A 19,417-nucleotide genomic window follows, 5' to 3' on the forward strand; every position below is an offset into this window, starting at 1 on the left:
ACCTTTCACTGAAGCTTCAGGTATTTTATGAATTAGTATAGTAATGTAATTACACTATTAAATAAAGCGCATGCGTGAATAAGTACGTGTCAACTGAAGTTTGTTTTGTTTGTTTGTTTTTGGAATTTTGCACAAAGCTACTCGAGGGCTATCTGTGCTAGCCGTCCCTAATTTAGCAGAGTAAGACTAGAGGGAAGGCAGCTAGGCATCACGACCCACCGCCAACTCTTGGGCTACTCTTTTACCAACGAATAGTGGGATTGACCGTAACATTATAATGCCCACACGGCTGAAAAGGCGAGCATATTTGGCGCGACTGGAATGCGAACCCGTGACTCTCAGATTACGAGTCGCACGCCTTAACACGCTTGGCCATGCCGGGCCATCAACTGAAGTAAAAGTCGAAATCCACAAGGAACTACATATTTTCATTGCAGGAAATGCAATGTTACGTCTGTAATCCAGAACAAAGCGTAAGTATTCAGAAAATATTTGTCAAAAGCTCTTCAATGAATGCGTAAATTTTTGTCAACGTTTCTTATACACACACCACAGGAACCTGATGAAGTCTCAAATTAACAGCTACAAAAAAGGGTTGCGACATCACTTATACTTCGATCAATGTACAGGTATTTTCTTAACACGTCTCGGAAGACAGATGTCAGGGGACTTGTATATCACACGTACGAGTACTTGGTTTGATAACAAACGTTATGAAAGAACTTAACCGCTTAGTATCGTGCATCTCGGAGGAAAAATCCATACCTGTATAGCCAACACATGCCCAGAACAGTCGCTCACTGATTCATTCATGTGACTGATAAATCTGTTCGGCCGCTATCTACGTGCAAATTGTATGCATGTTCTATGGCCTGAAATCACAAGTACTATACGTTCAACCAACGCACAAGTTGCAACATGCACAGATATCGCTACCACCGTTCACTCAGTGCTTTAATTTACCCACGCGGACGTTACGGCTCCCCAAAGGACGGGAAACTGTGTCATACAACAGTTGGCAGTCCGCTATTTCACGAGGCAAAATTAATATTAATGGTAGTTATGTTATCACGAAATAAGGTTTATATTTATGTTTTTACTTACGCTTATAAATGACGTTTGTTTTTGAAGAAAATACACTAATCACAGCATTGTCCTAAATAGTGTTATATTTTGAGATATGAAGATGCTATAACACCGTCGCACCAAACATGCTCGCTCTTTCAGCCATGGGGTCATTATAAGTGACGGTCAATCCTACTATTCGTTAGTAAAAGTGTAGCCTAAGAGTTGGTGGTGGGTGGTGATAACTATCTGCCTTCCTTCTAGTCTTACACTGTTAAATTAGGGACGAATAGCCCTCGTGTAGCTATGCGCGAAATTCAAAAAACAAACAACCAAACAGTACTCTATTGCTCAATGGATAATCAAAAATTATACTTGGTCTTTTTTTTAATCACTCATATGAAAACGTTGTTGACGTCACTTTCATATTAAAATTTACTTGTATTCAAATATTCAATTCAAATACGAATTTTCTCTCTCTCTCTCTCTTTTTTTGTACAGTGGTAATGTTCACCACTGTTGAATGTAAACGTAGAACTGAGCAATACATTACATGAGGAAACCTTTGAAGATCCATGTTAAACGCACACATTCTTTAAAACTCTTTGCAAACTATAATGTCATTTAATGTCATAATTTATTACTACAGAGTTGTGAGGTAAACGGTTTTGTTTCATCGACCTTGACAGCTAGTTAAGGCCAGTGTTGAGTTTATATTTCTCTACGTGCAACATGGTTGATCTTATAACATGAAGTCCGAATTATTTAGTCGGTCCCTAATCATACCGGACATGATGTCATGGAGACATAAGGTCTTAATTTTGTTGTGATAGTCTTTCTAAAATCCCTTCTATAAAGCACATAAATAATAGTGTTCAATCATATATGGACTCTAAGGCGCAGGAAGCAGTTATTCAGTTTAAACCAGAAATTCGGAGCTTCGCGAAAAACTTCTACACAAAGCCTAAAGTTTGAATTCGGACTTATGGCAATTTTAGACACCAGCATTCGAACTTTAACTGTATTAACTATGCTTGCTAAATTGATTTGATTAATAAGCTAGATATTCTCAAACTGCCAACAAAATATCAGTACGTAACAAGATTTATATCTGCTGAGCCCACCGAGGGGAATCGAACCCCTCATTCCGTAGACACACCGCTGTACTAGCGGGGGGCTATAAACTGGTACCGACACAAGGCAGTTTTTGAAAAGACCACTTTCAGCAAGGTTTGAGGATAAAGTGAACAATTTAAAACAATATAAACAACAAATCATGAACTCACCTTATATGTTATTATTATTACAAACATTTTACACAAAGAATTATATCTTCCATCAAAATAAGCGAATTAAAAATGTCTTATAATAACACGTCTATAAAATACTTAGTTTCTAGCCTCTCCACCTGGATTTCATTAGATTCACAGGTTTAATTACATCTGATGTTTGCTTTCTCAGTTTTAAGTTGTAAAGTACAGAACCAATGAATACTAAGAAATCTCGCTGACTTGCGTTGATAAAAAATACGGCTAGCACTTGTATATGTAAATGTAGTAAGAGATTATAGACAAATTTGTACTGCTGGGCGTTAAAAAACATTTTCGAGTTACAACCATATCCAGTGTTACAAGTTCAAAAGTTAACTTGATATGTTGATTTCTACAACTACAATCTAAGGCGTGGTTAGGGTTTACTAATTTCTTTAAAAGGGATAGATAGCAGTCGCACACCCAGTCACTCACTTTAAAATATATGTACGAAAACAACACTCAAATAAATGAAAGATAAGATACCAACACATTTTTGCTTCTGGAAATTAAATGCAAACGCCAACGATAGTTCGAAATGAAAATATTGGATCTGACTGATAACAATATATATATATATATTGGGATTTAAGTGCCAAAAATGTACTTATCGAAAGTTCTGCATGTACGTGATTATACTGATGTTTCGTTGTTCAACGTGTATTAAAAATACAACAGCACCTGTAGCTAAGTCAGTTTCGTGTTACATGAGTATACTCTGCTATTTCTTTAGTAACAGTATAAAATGTTCAATATCTGTAATTGTACTGTCTTAATGTTCACTGTTATACATTTATTACTGTGATCGTTTTACATTCTTAGCTCAATATATTAATTTAGGACTAATCTAAATCTTTTAATGCTGGGCGAACCTTAAAAGATATTACTGGGTTTACGACCGAAAATACCGTTAACAGAAAGGATACAAAATAACTGATGAAACAATGAATTCTAATCTTTAAAATAGGAATGGAAGAAATATACACGTAATTAGCTATACTCGTTACCGGATTAATTTTTAGTTTCGTTCTAAACGGGTAGCTTACTCTGATCGTAAGTTAATACTGACTATTATGCTCTCCCATCTTCTTATTTCTCACAATATAAATCGGTAATATGATATCCCATACAGCTCCCTCCACCCAAAAATAGAAAAATAAAATCCAGACACAAAGTCTATAGCTTACCACAGACAAACTTCCAACGGACCACTCAACGTTATCAAAATGTCTGTAATAAACAGCTATTTAATACAAAACTAAGTTTTTTTTTTCTTTTCCTAATCAAACAATACACTCAAAAGTTTTTACTTTAACACTCTATTTATTTATTTTTTCAGTTTTAAGGCATCTTCCAACGTGGAAGAACTCGACCTCTAGGGTGATAAGCACGTTTTTATTATGAAATACAGTTATCGACCAATATGATAATAGGATAAGACTAGTTGGGTAATCGAGGGTACGGTTTAGGTTCAATAAGATAAATAACAACACCTCTTCCGATTGTAAGGGACAGTTTTGAATGGACGGTTTATGTTCGTTTGGAATTAAGCACAAAGCTACACAATGGGTTATCTGTACTCTTCCCACCACGGGTATCGAAACCCAGTATTTATAGCTGTGTTAGTCCGCGGACATGCTGCTGTGTCACTGACGGCTGAATAGACAGTGATCAAATAAATAGTAATACTATACTGACTTAAATATATAAACTTTTCTTACGCATACAAAAACAAAGAAATTTGTTTTTCAAGTATCTATCATCTAAACACTTAATAATCATTTAATAAATGATACAATTTTTTGTAAAAAAAAATATAAAAATTTTCGTCTCAAACGGTAATTTCATGGTTTTCAATTATTTAATAATAATTGTATTCATTTATTTTGAAACACCAAAAGCATTTAAAAAGGGCAAAAGATATTTGGATAAACCTTGGGAACATTTACAACAAAACGTAAGATACAAAAATTAACAAGTAGATAGCCTTTATAAAATGTAAATTCCCTCTGAAAACATTGGGATTATGAACACAAGTATGAGTAACAAATGGGTATTCTACTGACACATCAATGTATCCTTGTTTCATGTCATTTCATACTCAAAGTTAGACCAGTGTATTAAATATGTTACATTATTTATCAGGTTAATTTTTATTTCTGAAAACAAATTATTGACAGCATAAAAATATAATTATCGTATTTATTCCCAATATTCATTCCTAATGTTTGTTCAACCAATTCCTTGTTTTAGGTGCTTTTTGTTTAACATGTTATTTAATTTCAATTTATTTCACACAACCATATTTTTCATTGTAAACTTGCTTCGACTTCACATTTCAGAATGCTAAACCTATTTGAATCCACTATCAGTGCATAATATTTTTGACAGATACATTTATAAAAAAGAAGAATATACATTATTTATACTATATACTACTGTGTGGAAAGGTTAATAGCTAATCAACCCTAAGAAAGTTTACAAACAAAAGTATAGAATGTCTTTTAAACAGTGTAAAGCTATTATATATTCCAGTTGTTTAATTGTAAAATAATACCACTTAATGTAAATCTTATTGTAGGAGGCATATAACAGCTTCCTTGTGTTCTTAACAGCAACACTGATGCATGAAATGGTAATCAATGTATGGTTCATGTACATGTACCTACACTTAACATTTGGTTACCATTAATTTTATCTATTTAACACTTGTAAACACTCAGAAACTACTACACGTGTACTAAGAAGTGATGGTTTATCTTAAGATACTCATTCATTACTAACTTTAACCTTTCTGAAACTGATTATAAATTTCCACATAGAGACCCAAGATACTGCAAGACTTTGGTGATAACAATAACTTAACAGTTGGCTGAGAAACACACCTCTACTGTGGTTGACATATAGTTATATGTTCTTTACTTTCACCCAGTTCTTATTAATAACTATACCACAATACTGTTTGTGCTAAAAAAATGTTTTATGATGACGAGAAACCCACTTGGAGTAACAATGTATCTCAAGATGGCTGGTATGGGTATTAAAACTTTTATTAAAATAAAGTAGAGAACAACATTTCGACCTTCTTAGGTCATCTTCAGGTTAACAAAGGAAAAAAAAAATGATTAGAATTTTTGTAAACCTGAAGATGACCTAAGAAGGTCGAAATGTAGTTCTCCACTTTATTTTAATAAAAGTTTTAATAACCATACTAGCCGTCTTAAGGTACAAAAAAACATTTCACATTATCTTTAGAATTACCTAGATACACATTGAAAGAAGTTGTATTTAATGTGAAAAGTGAAGGTTAAAGATACATGCAAGTGTTAAAGTTGAGAAATTGTGGTGGAAGTGAACAAAAAAAAATATTAACTGAAGTTTTCTCCATACTGCTTAGAATGTTGAATCATACATTTATGTTCATCATTGTCAACACTTGGGTAGAAAAACTAACAAATCTGTGAAAAGGGGTTAAGGAAAAGCTACTAGACTGATTATCTTAATAAACGAAACAAAATAAAAAGAAGTGAAAAATTCTTTGTTTTTTGGATATAGATGAACCAAAGATTGCTTAAGATTCAAATCCTCAAGACGAGTATAGCACTTTACAAATCCTTGTTGAAAAATGTTACAGCATGAACACACAAATTTGAGTCCAACCTTGGTACTATCACTCCAGAATTGTTTCTAATTTTCTTTTAAAATTTGAGAAGGGGGTTCAATGATGATTAATAGTCGCTGTTTTTTTACCACATTTATTATTTCTTTAAATGATTGTCCCTCAAAAGTTTAACAGCATGAAAACACAAATCTGAGAACAACTGTAATGAGTTTTCTTCAAGCTTTCAGTTTAATTTAGATGTTCTACATAACTAGGCATAAATCAAACAAGTTCTCAAAACAAGCTTCACCTTAATGAATTCCAAGGTCAAACAGTCTTTATAATTCATTCTTGAGTGTGGAAGTACATTATGTTAATATCATAATAAGTTTACAAATGATGATGTATAAGCATAATGAAATGATTTATTTTTGGGGGAACATTAAGTGTTTGGACAAAACATGAAACATGTCCCCCCCCCCCAATAAATCATTTCATTATGCTTACAGCTCATTGTTTGCCAACTTATTTTATATGGTATATTATTTTGAAAGTACAACAATAACTTGTAAATAAAAATGTGATATAAACATTCTAACACATTAATAAAATAAAACATGCATGTCTGTGTTAAATTATAACTTTCTACTTCCTGTACTGAATTATAAAACTACAAAGAAATTACAGGATTTCATATCATATGGAATATTTATTTTTACTCCAAAATTTCTTAGTTGAAATTCTTAACAAACTTCAAGTCTTTTGATCTTATAGCACAACTACATTAATATTTATGCCAAATTCTCATAGCAAATGGAATTTTGTACTACATTCTCTCAAAATCTAGACAGATATTCTGGAATCTAATCTTTGCACATAAAACATTACATGGGGATAATTTATGTGAAATGTGTGCTAAGACTTACTTTGTACCATGTAGTGATTTTGGTTTTCATAGCAGAAAACACATGCAAGTACAAATGCAAGTAAACATTTTTTTCTTTTTACCTCATAAGTATGTATAATAAAATACATTAGTTACAGAACAATCCCTTATCCTTACATAAGAGTAAAACAAAACATCAGACATTGATATATTTCCAACACATATACCACAGCACAAGTCGAAGATATGAAACAATTCTTCTGTAAAACAAAGCAGTCTTAAAGGTATGAAAAATTGCTATGGATTAAAATAAATATCATGCCACATTTTATACAATCTCTCTTGTCAAGCTAAGTTAAACTTCATAAGGACAGCTCACAGGTAACAGGATAAATATATTTTGCTAGTGCAAAAGTTTGGAACCCACTCATTTGTTCAATTTTTATATAATAGAAGTATAAGGACAGATATGTAGGTAACGGTTTTAAGATGTGTTTTAAAATCTAATCTGATTTATTTACAGCTCAACAATAATAAATGCAATTGTTCACATTCTAAATTATAATGAGACTATTCTAGTTATTCCAGGTTCATACAAACGTCAATAGTTCAAAATCAGTTTTTATACAAGCTGTTCTAACAAGACTTTAACCAGAATAGATAATAGTACCTTAGAAAAAAAATCATATAAACACTATTCACACAGTGAAAAAGCAGTCGCATAGACAGTAGAGTACACCCAAAAGAAAATTATTTGTTCAGTAATTATAAATAAGATATGTATTAACGTTTTGTTGTTATGGATGACAGACAATACATCGTTTATTCATAATACGAACACACATGTAGATTAAGCTCATCTTAATTAGGTTGAAATTTTCATTGGATATATTTCATACCATAAAGTATATACGTACATATAAACATTCAATAACTGTTTTCTTTCGATTCAATCCTAAACATTACTGTAATATTTAAAATTATATTTTTACGTTGAACTATATGATTTTTACCAGACATTATTTAATACGTTTATCGCATTTTTCTTAAATATTAGATTAATAATAATAACATAATTATAAATAATACGATAAAATCATACATCTTAAAGTTTAAAATTAAAGTGCTACATAATACACTTTTATTCTTCCTTGCTAATTGTAGGATGTAAAAAGTGCTTTTAAATTTTACGTTCTAACATGTTCATAATGACACATCTTTCTGTTTTCTAATATTCAAAGTTAGGGTTTTATCGCTCTAAATCAATACAAATTCGGATAATTAATGAGTACTGAAAATAAGTTATAATAAACATCCTTATCGTAACAACGTTAGCAGTATGCTATTCAATATAGCACGAAGCGACCGGCAATAGCTTTCCTCACGGTCAACGCAAAACACAGAAAGCCGCGTCTCGCATGGCAGACTTTCGAGTATGAACAGCTATAGTACGAACCTCCATTACTGTTGCGTAGAAACAACCGAAAATGTTGAAATTTACAACAATAAACATGTTACTTACTCGTCAAAACTACCTTCCGTCATTTTCTTCCAGTTCTATTCCTATTTTAACCATGTCTGTGAGGTTTACGACGCATTAACGACGAAACAAACTAGTCCAAGCTCACCAAACTCCCAATGGACCAAAAACTTTGATCACACAGGAAATGGGCCTACTCAACTACACAAGCTCGTCAGTGTATACCTCCGAGCACAGAAAGTAGTGCCAGCGGGCGTGACTTGTTTGAGACTTCTAAGGAAACATTGATTCGTAAACAAACGAATTATAAATATTTGATTTATTTGTTATTTAACCAAAAAAGAATATATACTATTTTTATGTTGAATGAAATAACGTACTATATAATAAATATTCCAATGAAATAATGCGAATGTCTCACTTATAGATTACAATGTAAAAAGTAGCCAAAACTAAACTTTATTGAATTATCATTTATTATGAAATGGAAGCTCCAACAAAAGAATGGTTTTATTTATTGATAAGCGCAAAGTTACATAAAGCACTACCTGTGCTTTGCTCACGGTATCGAAACCCAGTTTGTAACGTTGTAAGTCTTCAGATTTACTGCTTTGCCTCTGGAGAACCATAAATAACAATATGAAAAAAAAAGAAAAAATCTGCCTTGAAAATTTTGATGATAAACAATGAAGTGATAACTTGTAAATTTACAGTTAAGATAAAACTGATGTTTTAAAGTAATTTATTTCATTCGAATGCCTTAAGCAGAAAGAGATAAGTGTTTTTATATTCCTTTATAAAAAACGTATTTTAAAAAAGTAATAGTTTCTAAATTTTAAACGAAGAGTAAAAATGTCTTGAAATGCACTACATCTCATTTAAATTAAATAAGAGTTATATGCAATTTAAATGAAAAAAATCGAAGATGGTACATATACAAAACGTGACTGAATCGCTACCTCCCATGTTTTTTTTTTATTCTAACAAACACTATATATATCAATATTTTCCATCGATAAGTGTAGAAAAAAATGTTATGATAGTTTTAGTTCTTAAATAGTTTAATTTTTAGTTTTTATACATCAAAACATGAACATTTCAGTCACAGAATAACTGGAAATAAGAATATAAATGTAATATGTTGAGGTATTATTTCATAAAGTTTGCTCTATAATTACATAATATTTAAAAATATTATTTTATTAATAGTTACAAAAAGAAATTATTTTTACAAATTTTTTCCAGTTTATAACCATTGTATTATGTTTACTATTCAGCCTGCGACACTAAACATAAATCTTAATAAATATTTTACAATGTTTACTTCTGAATCTCATTCTATTTAACATGGCCTTTATTGCCTGACGTGAGGGGGGGGGGCGTTTGCTCAAAATATCGCACAAAATAAAACCAGATAAACTTTTTATTTAGAAATATCAATTTATTCTTTACTATCCAATATTTTACACTGTAGTTTCCATTTGTACACATTAGTAACAAATGTTGTTGTTTTTTTAAATCCCAAAGTATGTTTGTGATACAGATTTGAAAAAAATGATAATTGGTTGCTAACTGAAGTATAATACGTATAACATGGGTTTAAAAGTAATTTATAAGCGATTCATTTAAGCATCTTTATGCCATTTATACGTAGAAGTGAAATTTTGTACTAGAAAGGCCACACACAAACATGATGAATGCTCTTCTGATTAGTGGCCTGTTTCCGTCATAAGTACTGAACCGCCTACGCTTATGTTCATGAACCAGCGTGTATACGACAGTCTCTTAGCTGTATGGAGCAGGTCTACAAAATGGCGGCTACTGCGCCATTAGCTCAAGGCCGAAACGCAAGATGTTGAGCCGATGCTGACTTGGATAACCTATGTTTCTATGTGAATTTCTATATGAATTAATAACTTAAGAAAACAAACTTCACACAGCAGTGAAATTACTTGAAAATTAACAGACTTTGTGCTAGATTTAGCAATGAAATAAACATGCTTTAATCTTTATATTACCGGGTAATACAGGCTAGTATTTGGAAATAGCTGCTGCTTCTCCTCTTTAAATAAAGATCTACGCAACCCTTTGCAAATTCTTGAAAGATATAATTTCTTTGTATTCATAAAGAAACATATGTATATTTTACCAGTGTACTTTTATATTAAATTGTACGAAGGAAATATAGCAAGTGAATTTATAAAGCTATAGACACTGGAAGATGAAAGAGAATTTATATCCAAATAAATAAAGATCGTGCATTTACACATGCATAGAAAAATGTAGTTCCGACTAAAGTATCAAGGATTATCTTGAATTGGACATTAATTTAATCATGTCTTATATAATCGAACAAGCGCATCGACATTTGTTTAATTTGTATCTAAACTGAAAAAAAAAAATTAATTGCGTTCAAATAATCCGAAGTCAATTCTATTAATATTCAGTTGAACTGAACTTGATAAAAGTTGAATTTTCTAAAGCAAAATAGCACAACACATAGCAAAAAGGACGGTTAACATTTGGCGAAAAACGAGACACGCGTATCACTTTGGAAATATAGCTTTATCTAGTTTTATTCATATTCGTCCTCAATGAGATATTGTTATCTAATAGATACTGAAAGTTGACGTGAAATTTATTAATTAAATAACTTCGATTGTTATTTTTAATCTGAACATGAGTGAAGTTACTTTAAGAACACAGTAGGCTTATACATATTAAAAGTTGTATTTATACGTGTTTATTCATAATTTATATGTGTAGTTACGCATGCCGTCTGTATAAATAAATACAACAGTTTACTTACACGTCAGTTGAGAAAACTGAGAAATATAAATAAAGGAAACGTTTTTAATGTACATTTTATTTGTGTGACTTATAATTAGTATTCTTTTAACTTAAATTTACAGCCAATTCTTCAGATTCAGTAATACGAGTAATTAAATGTAATAACTTAGCACTTTCTGAATTCCTTTACTTTTTATGTTAAAGATGGACAGCCTTTCTAACATTATTCTCTCAATATCCCTGGACCTTCTTTCTGATAATCATCTGTTTTGTTTTTTTGGTGAAGGGATAGCTACGGAAATTCGATAATTTGTAATTGAATAATTGAAGCCATAAGTGATAAATATGTATACTCGACATTATGGCATTCTTATTTCTTAATATTTTCACTTATACTTCACCTCAGTATTGTATATGCTGTGAAAAGAATTCACAGATGTACCAAGTGATAAGGACCGGCATGGCCAGGTGGTTAGGGCGCTCGACTGGTGTGATCTGAGGGTCGCAGTTTTAAATCCCTGTCACACCAAACATGCTCATCCTTTCGCTGTGGGGCATTATATATGACGGTTACTCCTACTATTCGTTAGTGAAAAGAGTTGGCGGTGGGTGATAATGACAAGCTGCCTTCCCTCTAGTGTTACTCTGCGAGATAGCTCTTGTGTAGCTTTGGCCGAAATTCCAAAAGCAAACCAGCAAACAAAAAACAGTGATAAAAGATACTGGTCAATCATTTAGTATGCAACAGTATATAACAACCATGCTCATCAGGTGGTGTTTTTTATAAAACGTTCGGTCATCTGGTTCCTGAATATTAAGATGTTATTATTGGCTAGGGCTGCATACCAAGGTTCAACTTTCAAGCTGTGACATAGCCCTGAAGATGCTCCGTATTTTTAAGCTTTGTGGACGTTATAAGTGTTACCGTGAAGCCCGATATTCTGTTAATGATAATCTGGTGAGGTGCAAGTGCTTTTGACGTGTTGTTCTCCCTGTGGTTAAGTGGAATAGTTATTAATGAATTTTTGGGTCTTTGGCTTATCCATATAGCTCATGGGCCCCATAAGGAGCCATTTCGGTTGACAACAGCAAATGCCATTAACATGTGTGGTTGATATTTAGCGGTCGTATCATTAGTATTGTCTGGCAGACGTTCACGGACACATGCCAGTATTTACTAATACATCTAACTAAATATTTAACCTGTAAGTTATGAACAAACACTTTTACTATTAGCTATCATTCTATGCCTCTCTACAGCGCTTGAACATTTGGTTTGAATTTCACGTAAAGCTAAGAGAGGGCTCTCTGTGCTAGCCGTACCTCACTTCAAAGTGAAAAACTAGAGGGAAGGCAGATAGTCATAACCACCCACTGCCAATTCTAATGCTACTCTTTTACCAACGAATAAGGGTGTTGAATGTAACATTATAACGCCCCCACGCCTAAAAAGACGAGCATGTTTGGTGTGACGGGGATTCGAAACCGCGCTCCTCAGACTACATGTAAATCACCCTAACCACCTGACCATGCCAGGCCATTTGAACAATTGTAGTTTACAGAGTTGTCTTATGAAGCAATAAAAGTGGCTTTACAAGCAAATAGATCTGGTTTTAGATCTAAACATAGAAATCACATAGAAAAGCATCACTATTACTTTGAAGAAAAATATTACTTCATCTCATAATACGCATTTTATAACGATTTTTGTTTGTTTTGTATTTCGCGTAAAGCTACACGAGGGCTACCTGCGCTAGCCGTCCCTAATTTTGCAGTGTAAGGCTAGAGAGAAGGCAGCTAGTCATCACCACCCACCGCCAACTCTTGGGCTACTCTTTTACCAACGAATAGTGGGATTTATCGTCAAATTATAACGCCCCCACGGCTGAAAGTGCGAGCATGTTCGGTGTGACGGGGGATTTGAAACCACGACCCTCGGAGTACGAGTCGAGCGCCTTAACCATCTGACCATGCCGCGCCTTTTATAATGATAAATGAGACAAATGTATCAAATTATGCGCATTTCACAACGATAAACCTAAAAAAAATCTTTTGACTTTTTGTTTCGAAATGTGCGCATTTCACTTTAATAACTGAACAAAATGATATTTAACCTTTTATATCATATTGACAGTATAATAAGTACAAAACTTTTGGATCAAATTACACGCATTTTACTAAGATAGATACATTTAAATTTTTGTATTGAATTATACGCATTTTACTACTATATCCACAATAATTTATATTTAATTTGTTGTATCAAACTATATGAATTTTACAATGATAAACTACACAGATTTATATTTAACTTTTTGAATCGAATCATACACGATTTACTGTGACAACCACAAGCATTTATATCTAAGTTTTTCTATACAGGCCGCACATTTCAATGATAATTACAATTATTTCTATTTTTAACAGTAGAATTATTTGTAAGGCCTTAACATTTGATGTACATATTTTACTGTAATAAGATTATTTGTTTGTTTTTGAATTTCGCGCAAAGCTACACAAGGGATACCTGCACTAGCCGTTCCTAATTTAGCACTACATGATTAAGTAGAAGGCAACTAGTCCTCACTATTTACCGTCAACTCTTGGGCTACTCTTTTTACCAACGAATAGTGGGATTGACCGTAATATTATTACGCCATTATGGCTGAAATGAGGAGGATGTTTGGTGGGACGGAGATTCGAACTCGTGGCCCTTAGGTTATGAGTCAAACGCTTTAAACACTTGGCTATGGCAGACCACTGTAATAAAAACAGAAACATGCGCTTCATCTTAAAATACTGAAATATTGCATTATTGTTATTATTTCAATGATATTATTCAAAACCCGTTCTGGGTGGTTCTATGTTCTATTCAGGAATCAAAACAATACAGTATAATTTTATGTCGCATTCACGTTTTGTCAGCGTGAAAAATAAAAAAAAACAGGTCTTTGTTTCTCTCACTCAAATTTTCATACTACTCTGATTGATTTAATTAATATTTATAATTTTCGTTGATGTCATTTGATATGATATATCGATTTATTGCATCACTGGCAGTTTACAATATAATGAGAAGAGTTACACGAAGAGTTTCATCATTACTACAAATATCTTTCTGTATACTATTCTAAAGTTTACAGTTATACTATCATATGCGTAGTGTTCATATTTCTTTTTAATATTGGTAAATACAATGAATACCACACAAATTTCGTATCTTACACAGGGTTTACAACCGTCCTTTATAGTTGATATTTGTATATATATATATTTTTTGTTTTTACTGAAAATATATAAATGTTACTGTTTACTTTTTATTTCTATTTTCATATGTTTTAATTTGATAAATAAAAACAAATACTATTAAACTTTTGTAGTGATATTTTCATTCGTTATATATATATATCTATATACAAATGCCATGACATTTTCACAGCTAAATCTACCCATATCACATAACAAATTACCTACCTTAGATATAGCTACAGCCAGTGATATATGTAAAAAATTACCATAATATTATTATAGCTAAATCTGCCCATATCACATAACAAATTACCTACCTTAGAGTAACTAAAGCCACAGATACATATAAAAAATTACCATAATATTTTCATAGCTAAATATGCCCCTACAACGCAACAAATTACTTATCTTAGATATAGCTACAGCTACTGATATATATATATATAAAATTACCACAACATTTAGATATAATTAAAGCCACAAATATATATAAAAAATTACCATAATATTTCTATAGCTAAGTATACTCCTACAGCGTAACAAGTTACTCATCTTAGATATAGCTGTAGCCACTGATATATATACAAAATTACCATAACATTTTTACAGCTAAATCTGCCAATATCACATAAAAATTACCTACTTTAGATATAGCTAAAGCCACAGGTATACATATAAAATTACCATAATATTTTTATAGCTAAATATGCACGTACAACGCAACAAATTACCCATCTTAAATATAACTACAGCCATAGATATATATACAAAATTACCACAACATTCTTACAACTAAATTTGCCCGTATCACATAACAAATTACCTATCCTAGATATAACTGAAGCCACAGATATATATACATAAAATTACCACAACATTTAGATATAACTAAAGCCACAGATACATATATAAAATTACCATAATATTTCTATAGCTAAGTATACTCATACAGCATAACAAATTACCCATCTTAGATATAGCTACAGTCATAGATATATATATATATATAATTATCACAACATTTAGATATAACTAAAGCCACAGATACATATACAAAATTACCATAAAATTTTATAGCTAAATTTGCTCCTACAACGCAACGAATTACCCATCTTAAATATAGCTACAGCCAAAGATATATATAAAATTACCACAACATTCTTACAACTAAATCTGCCCATATCACATAATAAATTACCTACCTTAGATATAACTAAAGTCACGGGTACATGTACAAAATTACCATAGCTAAAGCTACAGATATACATAAAAAATTACCATACTATGTTCCTCCCATATAACAAATCCCTCATCTGAGATTTAGCTACAGCAAAACACTCACAAACATACAAAATTCCATAATCACTTTATTGCTAAATCTGCTTATCGGTAGTTTAGCGGTAGTGTGGACTTATAACGCTACAAATTGAGTTTCAATGCCCATCGGTGGGCATAACATAGATAATCATTGTGTACCTTTGTGCTCCAAAAGAAAAATCAAACAATCGCTATGTCTAATTTGTTATTAGTTATTAATTTTTAATACTATATACTAAGGATTAATTAGTTTATATCGTATGTTTCGTATGCTAATCTGTTGCCATCTTCACACGGCAATTCAAGCTTCATCCTAAAAATACGCCGTCAGGTATTAAAGGAACGCACGAAAAGAAACTAAACTCATTCACAGATGGTGAAAACAAGAAGCCTTTTAACACCACTAAATTCTCACTAATGAACCTGTGTAAACGACAATTAGCAGAACCCGAATAAAGTGTGATAAATAAAGGACTACATTTTGCCCTACCACATGACAAACTACACTAGAAGACGCGATTTGCAGGCTATTAGAATAACACAAAGAATAATTTATAATCAAAATAAAGTAAGATATCTATACGTTAATGAAATGTATAATACGATCCAAATATAAGAAAAAATGCCCCCAGAAACAAAGAAAGACAACACCTGAAAATTCCAACATGGACAAAGAGGATTACTCCACCAAATTCCAAATTCTAGTTGAATGTGTCTGTTTTACAACAATGAAGCCTAATTGAACATTTAAAGAAGAGAAAACTAACAAGATAAACCACAGTTTTAAGAAGAACTTAGTTCGGAAATATTCATACAACTAACAATACCACATCACACATCCGTGTTCTATTTAAAATTCATTAACATATGTTATCTTCTTAATCTCATAGTTAATTCCCGATATTTACCATGCAATACCTTTCTTGGTATAGGTATAATGTTACCATTAATAGATAAAAACATGTTCACACGTTCAGTCCACAGTCCACTTTGTAGAGATTATAAAGGCAAGCACGACACTAATACACCCAGTGTTGAAATGCCACAGAAACTGTGCCAACCCTCGAGTAGCGCCCCCTGATATCTTCAATACTCTGTTATTTCTACATGGAACATTTTGAGGATAATGCCCTCAAAACAATGTTATACCCTTCAAACATGATCATGATACACTTGGATTCAAAACGTTCAGTAGCAATGCAAATAGAAGATAACAAATTCATAATTCTTAACACGCATCTTATGCTACACAAGAACTTACAGGAAATTCATTTCTCAAACTATTAACAAATTTTGAAAGAGAGAATATGACAGGTGGAAGTAGCGAGTTTGATTTTCTATTTGGTAACTCATTAAAGAACATTGAAAGCTAAACAAATTATGGTTCGTCTGAGCAATGACGCTTTTATAGAGTAATTTAAATTTAATTTCGTACTTAATTGAGGGGATGACGGATAAAATAGAAAGAAGGTTGATTAATTGTTTGAATTTAAGCGCAAAGCTATTCATTGGGTTATCTGTGCTCTCCCCACCACAGGTATCGAAACCTGGTTTATAGCAATTTGAGTCTGCAGATATATCGCTGTGTCACTTGGGGGCTATAAAAACAAGGAATACCTAGAGAAAATGTGTCACATTTCTCACACTGGGGGAAATTCAAGGTTTTATAAATGCTGCCTTATAATATTAAGTACTTAAAACTTATATACTGTTAAAATATGGATCATTAGCTATGATAGGGGTAAGAAGCCACCACAACAGTGTAAAGACAGATTCCATAGACTTTCAAGCTTCCAGAATGAGCAAACTTATTAATACAAAAGATGGTAAGAAAAAGGAAGACAAATGCTCCTCCACAATGAATACCTTGAACATTTGATTACTAATAGAAAAAGAAATACGAAAACCAGTAACAAGCAGAAAGAAAACTACAGGTAGACAAACACACACATTCACAAAGCCATATTTCCCAAAGTCAAAAACTTCTATGAAGCCAAAACGCAATATAATTACAATTAGTACACACTATACTACTTAAAAATCCAACTGAGAGTACATTTACAGCATTCCTTATAGTAAAATACAGAAATAAGAAGAAATCAAAAGCTAGAATACAGAAACATGACAGGGCTACAAGGGTTTTGATACCGATCTATGTGTAATATAGCCCATCATGAAATAAAACAACAATCATATAATGAAATAGAATAATAAGAAGATAATAGGATATGAAACAAACAAGAGAAAACTAAAGATTAAAGAAGCTTTTACACTTGCTTAACTGAAAATACAGTCAATTTAATGTAAAATACAATAAAATTTGGATATTCCCCTCGATAACCATTCAATTAGTTATTCAATTCAAAGTTTAATTGGTCTTATCTTAATATGTAGCACACCAGACGTTTTTATGGAGAATATCCAGGATCATATCCCAGCCATCTCCAAAATAAATATATTTCTTCTCAGCACTTCCTTAAAACATGAGAATATCAACATCCGAAATATAGGACACAAAGTAATTAGTACCTATTAACAAAAACTAGTAATTAATAATTAGAATGTGTTGACTGTATAGGCTACTAACCATGCATTACAATGATTGATATCCGATCGCTACAACGTTATCGAAATTACTTCTACAGCCAATGTTCAGGTTTGTTATGTGAGGTATATCTTTATAAATAACTAACATATCATTATAGCTAATGTTCAGGTTTGTTATGTGAGGTATATCTTTATAAATAACTATAAATAATTAACATTTCATTATAGCTGATGTTCAGGTTTGTTATGTCACGTATATGTTTATAAATAATTAACATATTATAGCTGATGTTCAGGTTTGTTATGTCACATATATGTTTATAAATAATTAACATTTCATTATAGCTCATGTTCAGGTTTGTTATGTCACGTATATGTTTATAAATAATTAACATATTATAGCTAATGTTCAGGTTTGTTATGTCACGTATATGTTTATAAGTAATTAACATATCATTATAGCTGATGTTCAGGCTCGTCATCTTACTATATGTTTAAAAATAATGAACATATCATTATAGCTGATATCCAGATATGTTATATCACGTACAGGTTTATAAATTATTATAAACAGAGTTTTGTTGCTGATGTTCAGGTTTGTTATGTGTATGTTTATAAATGATAATTAACATATTATTATAGCTGATGCTCAGGTTTGTTATGTCACGCATATGTTTATAAATAATTCTTAACATATTATTATAGCTGATGCTCAGGTTTGTTATGTCACGCATATGTTTATAAATGATAATTAACATATTATTATAGCTAATGTTCAGGTTTGTTATGTCACGCATATGTTTATAAATAATAATTAACATGTTATTATAGCTGATGCTCAGGTTTGTTATGTCACGCATATGTTTATAAATGATAATTAACATGTTATTATAGCTGATGCTCAGGTTTGTTATGTCACGCATATGTTTATAAATGATAATTAACATGTTATTATAGCTGATGCTCAGGTTTGTTATGTCACGCATATGTTTATAAATAATTCTTAACATATTATTATAGCTGATGCTCAGGTTTGTTATGTCACGCATATGTTTATAAATGATAATTAACATATTATTATAGCTAATGTTCAGGTTTGTTATGTCACGCATATGTTTATAAATAATAATTAACATGTTATTATAGCTGATGCTCAGGTTTGTTATGTCACG

The 19,417-nt window shown here is 31.7% G+C and overlaps 1 protein-coding gene across 1 annotated transcript in view; it reads right to left on the reverse strand.

Annotated features, from left to right (window-relative positions):
- The window catches only part of LOC143229752 (sprouty-related, EVH1 domain-containing protein 2-like), a 37,361-nt gene extending 28,818 nt beyond the window's left edge, over positions 1-8,543 (reverse strand). Inside the window, 1 exon segment of the mRNA XM_076462506.1 lies at positions 8,385-8,543. Coding sequence (XP_076318621.1) covers positions 8,385-8,407 — 23 coding nt within the window. The 5' untranslated portion in view covers positions 8,408-8,543.
- Between the last annotated feature and the right edge of the window lie 10,874 nt (positions 8,544-19,417).

This window comes from Tachypleus tridentatus, chromosome 10 (assembly GCF_004210375.1).
Source record: "Tachypleus tridentatus isolate NWPU-2018 chromosome 10, ASM421037v1, whole genome shotgun sequence".
Taxonomy (NCBI): Eukaryota; Metazoa; Arthropoda; class Merostomata; order Xiphosura; family Limulidae; genus Tachypleus; species Tachypleus tridentatus.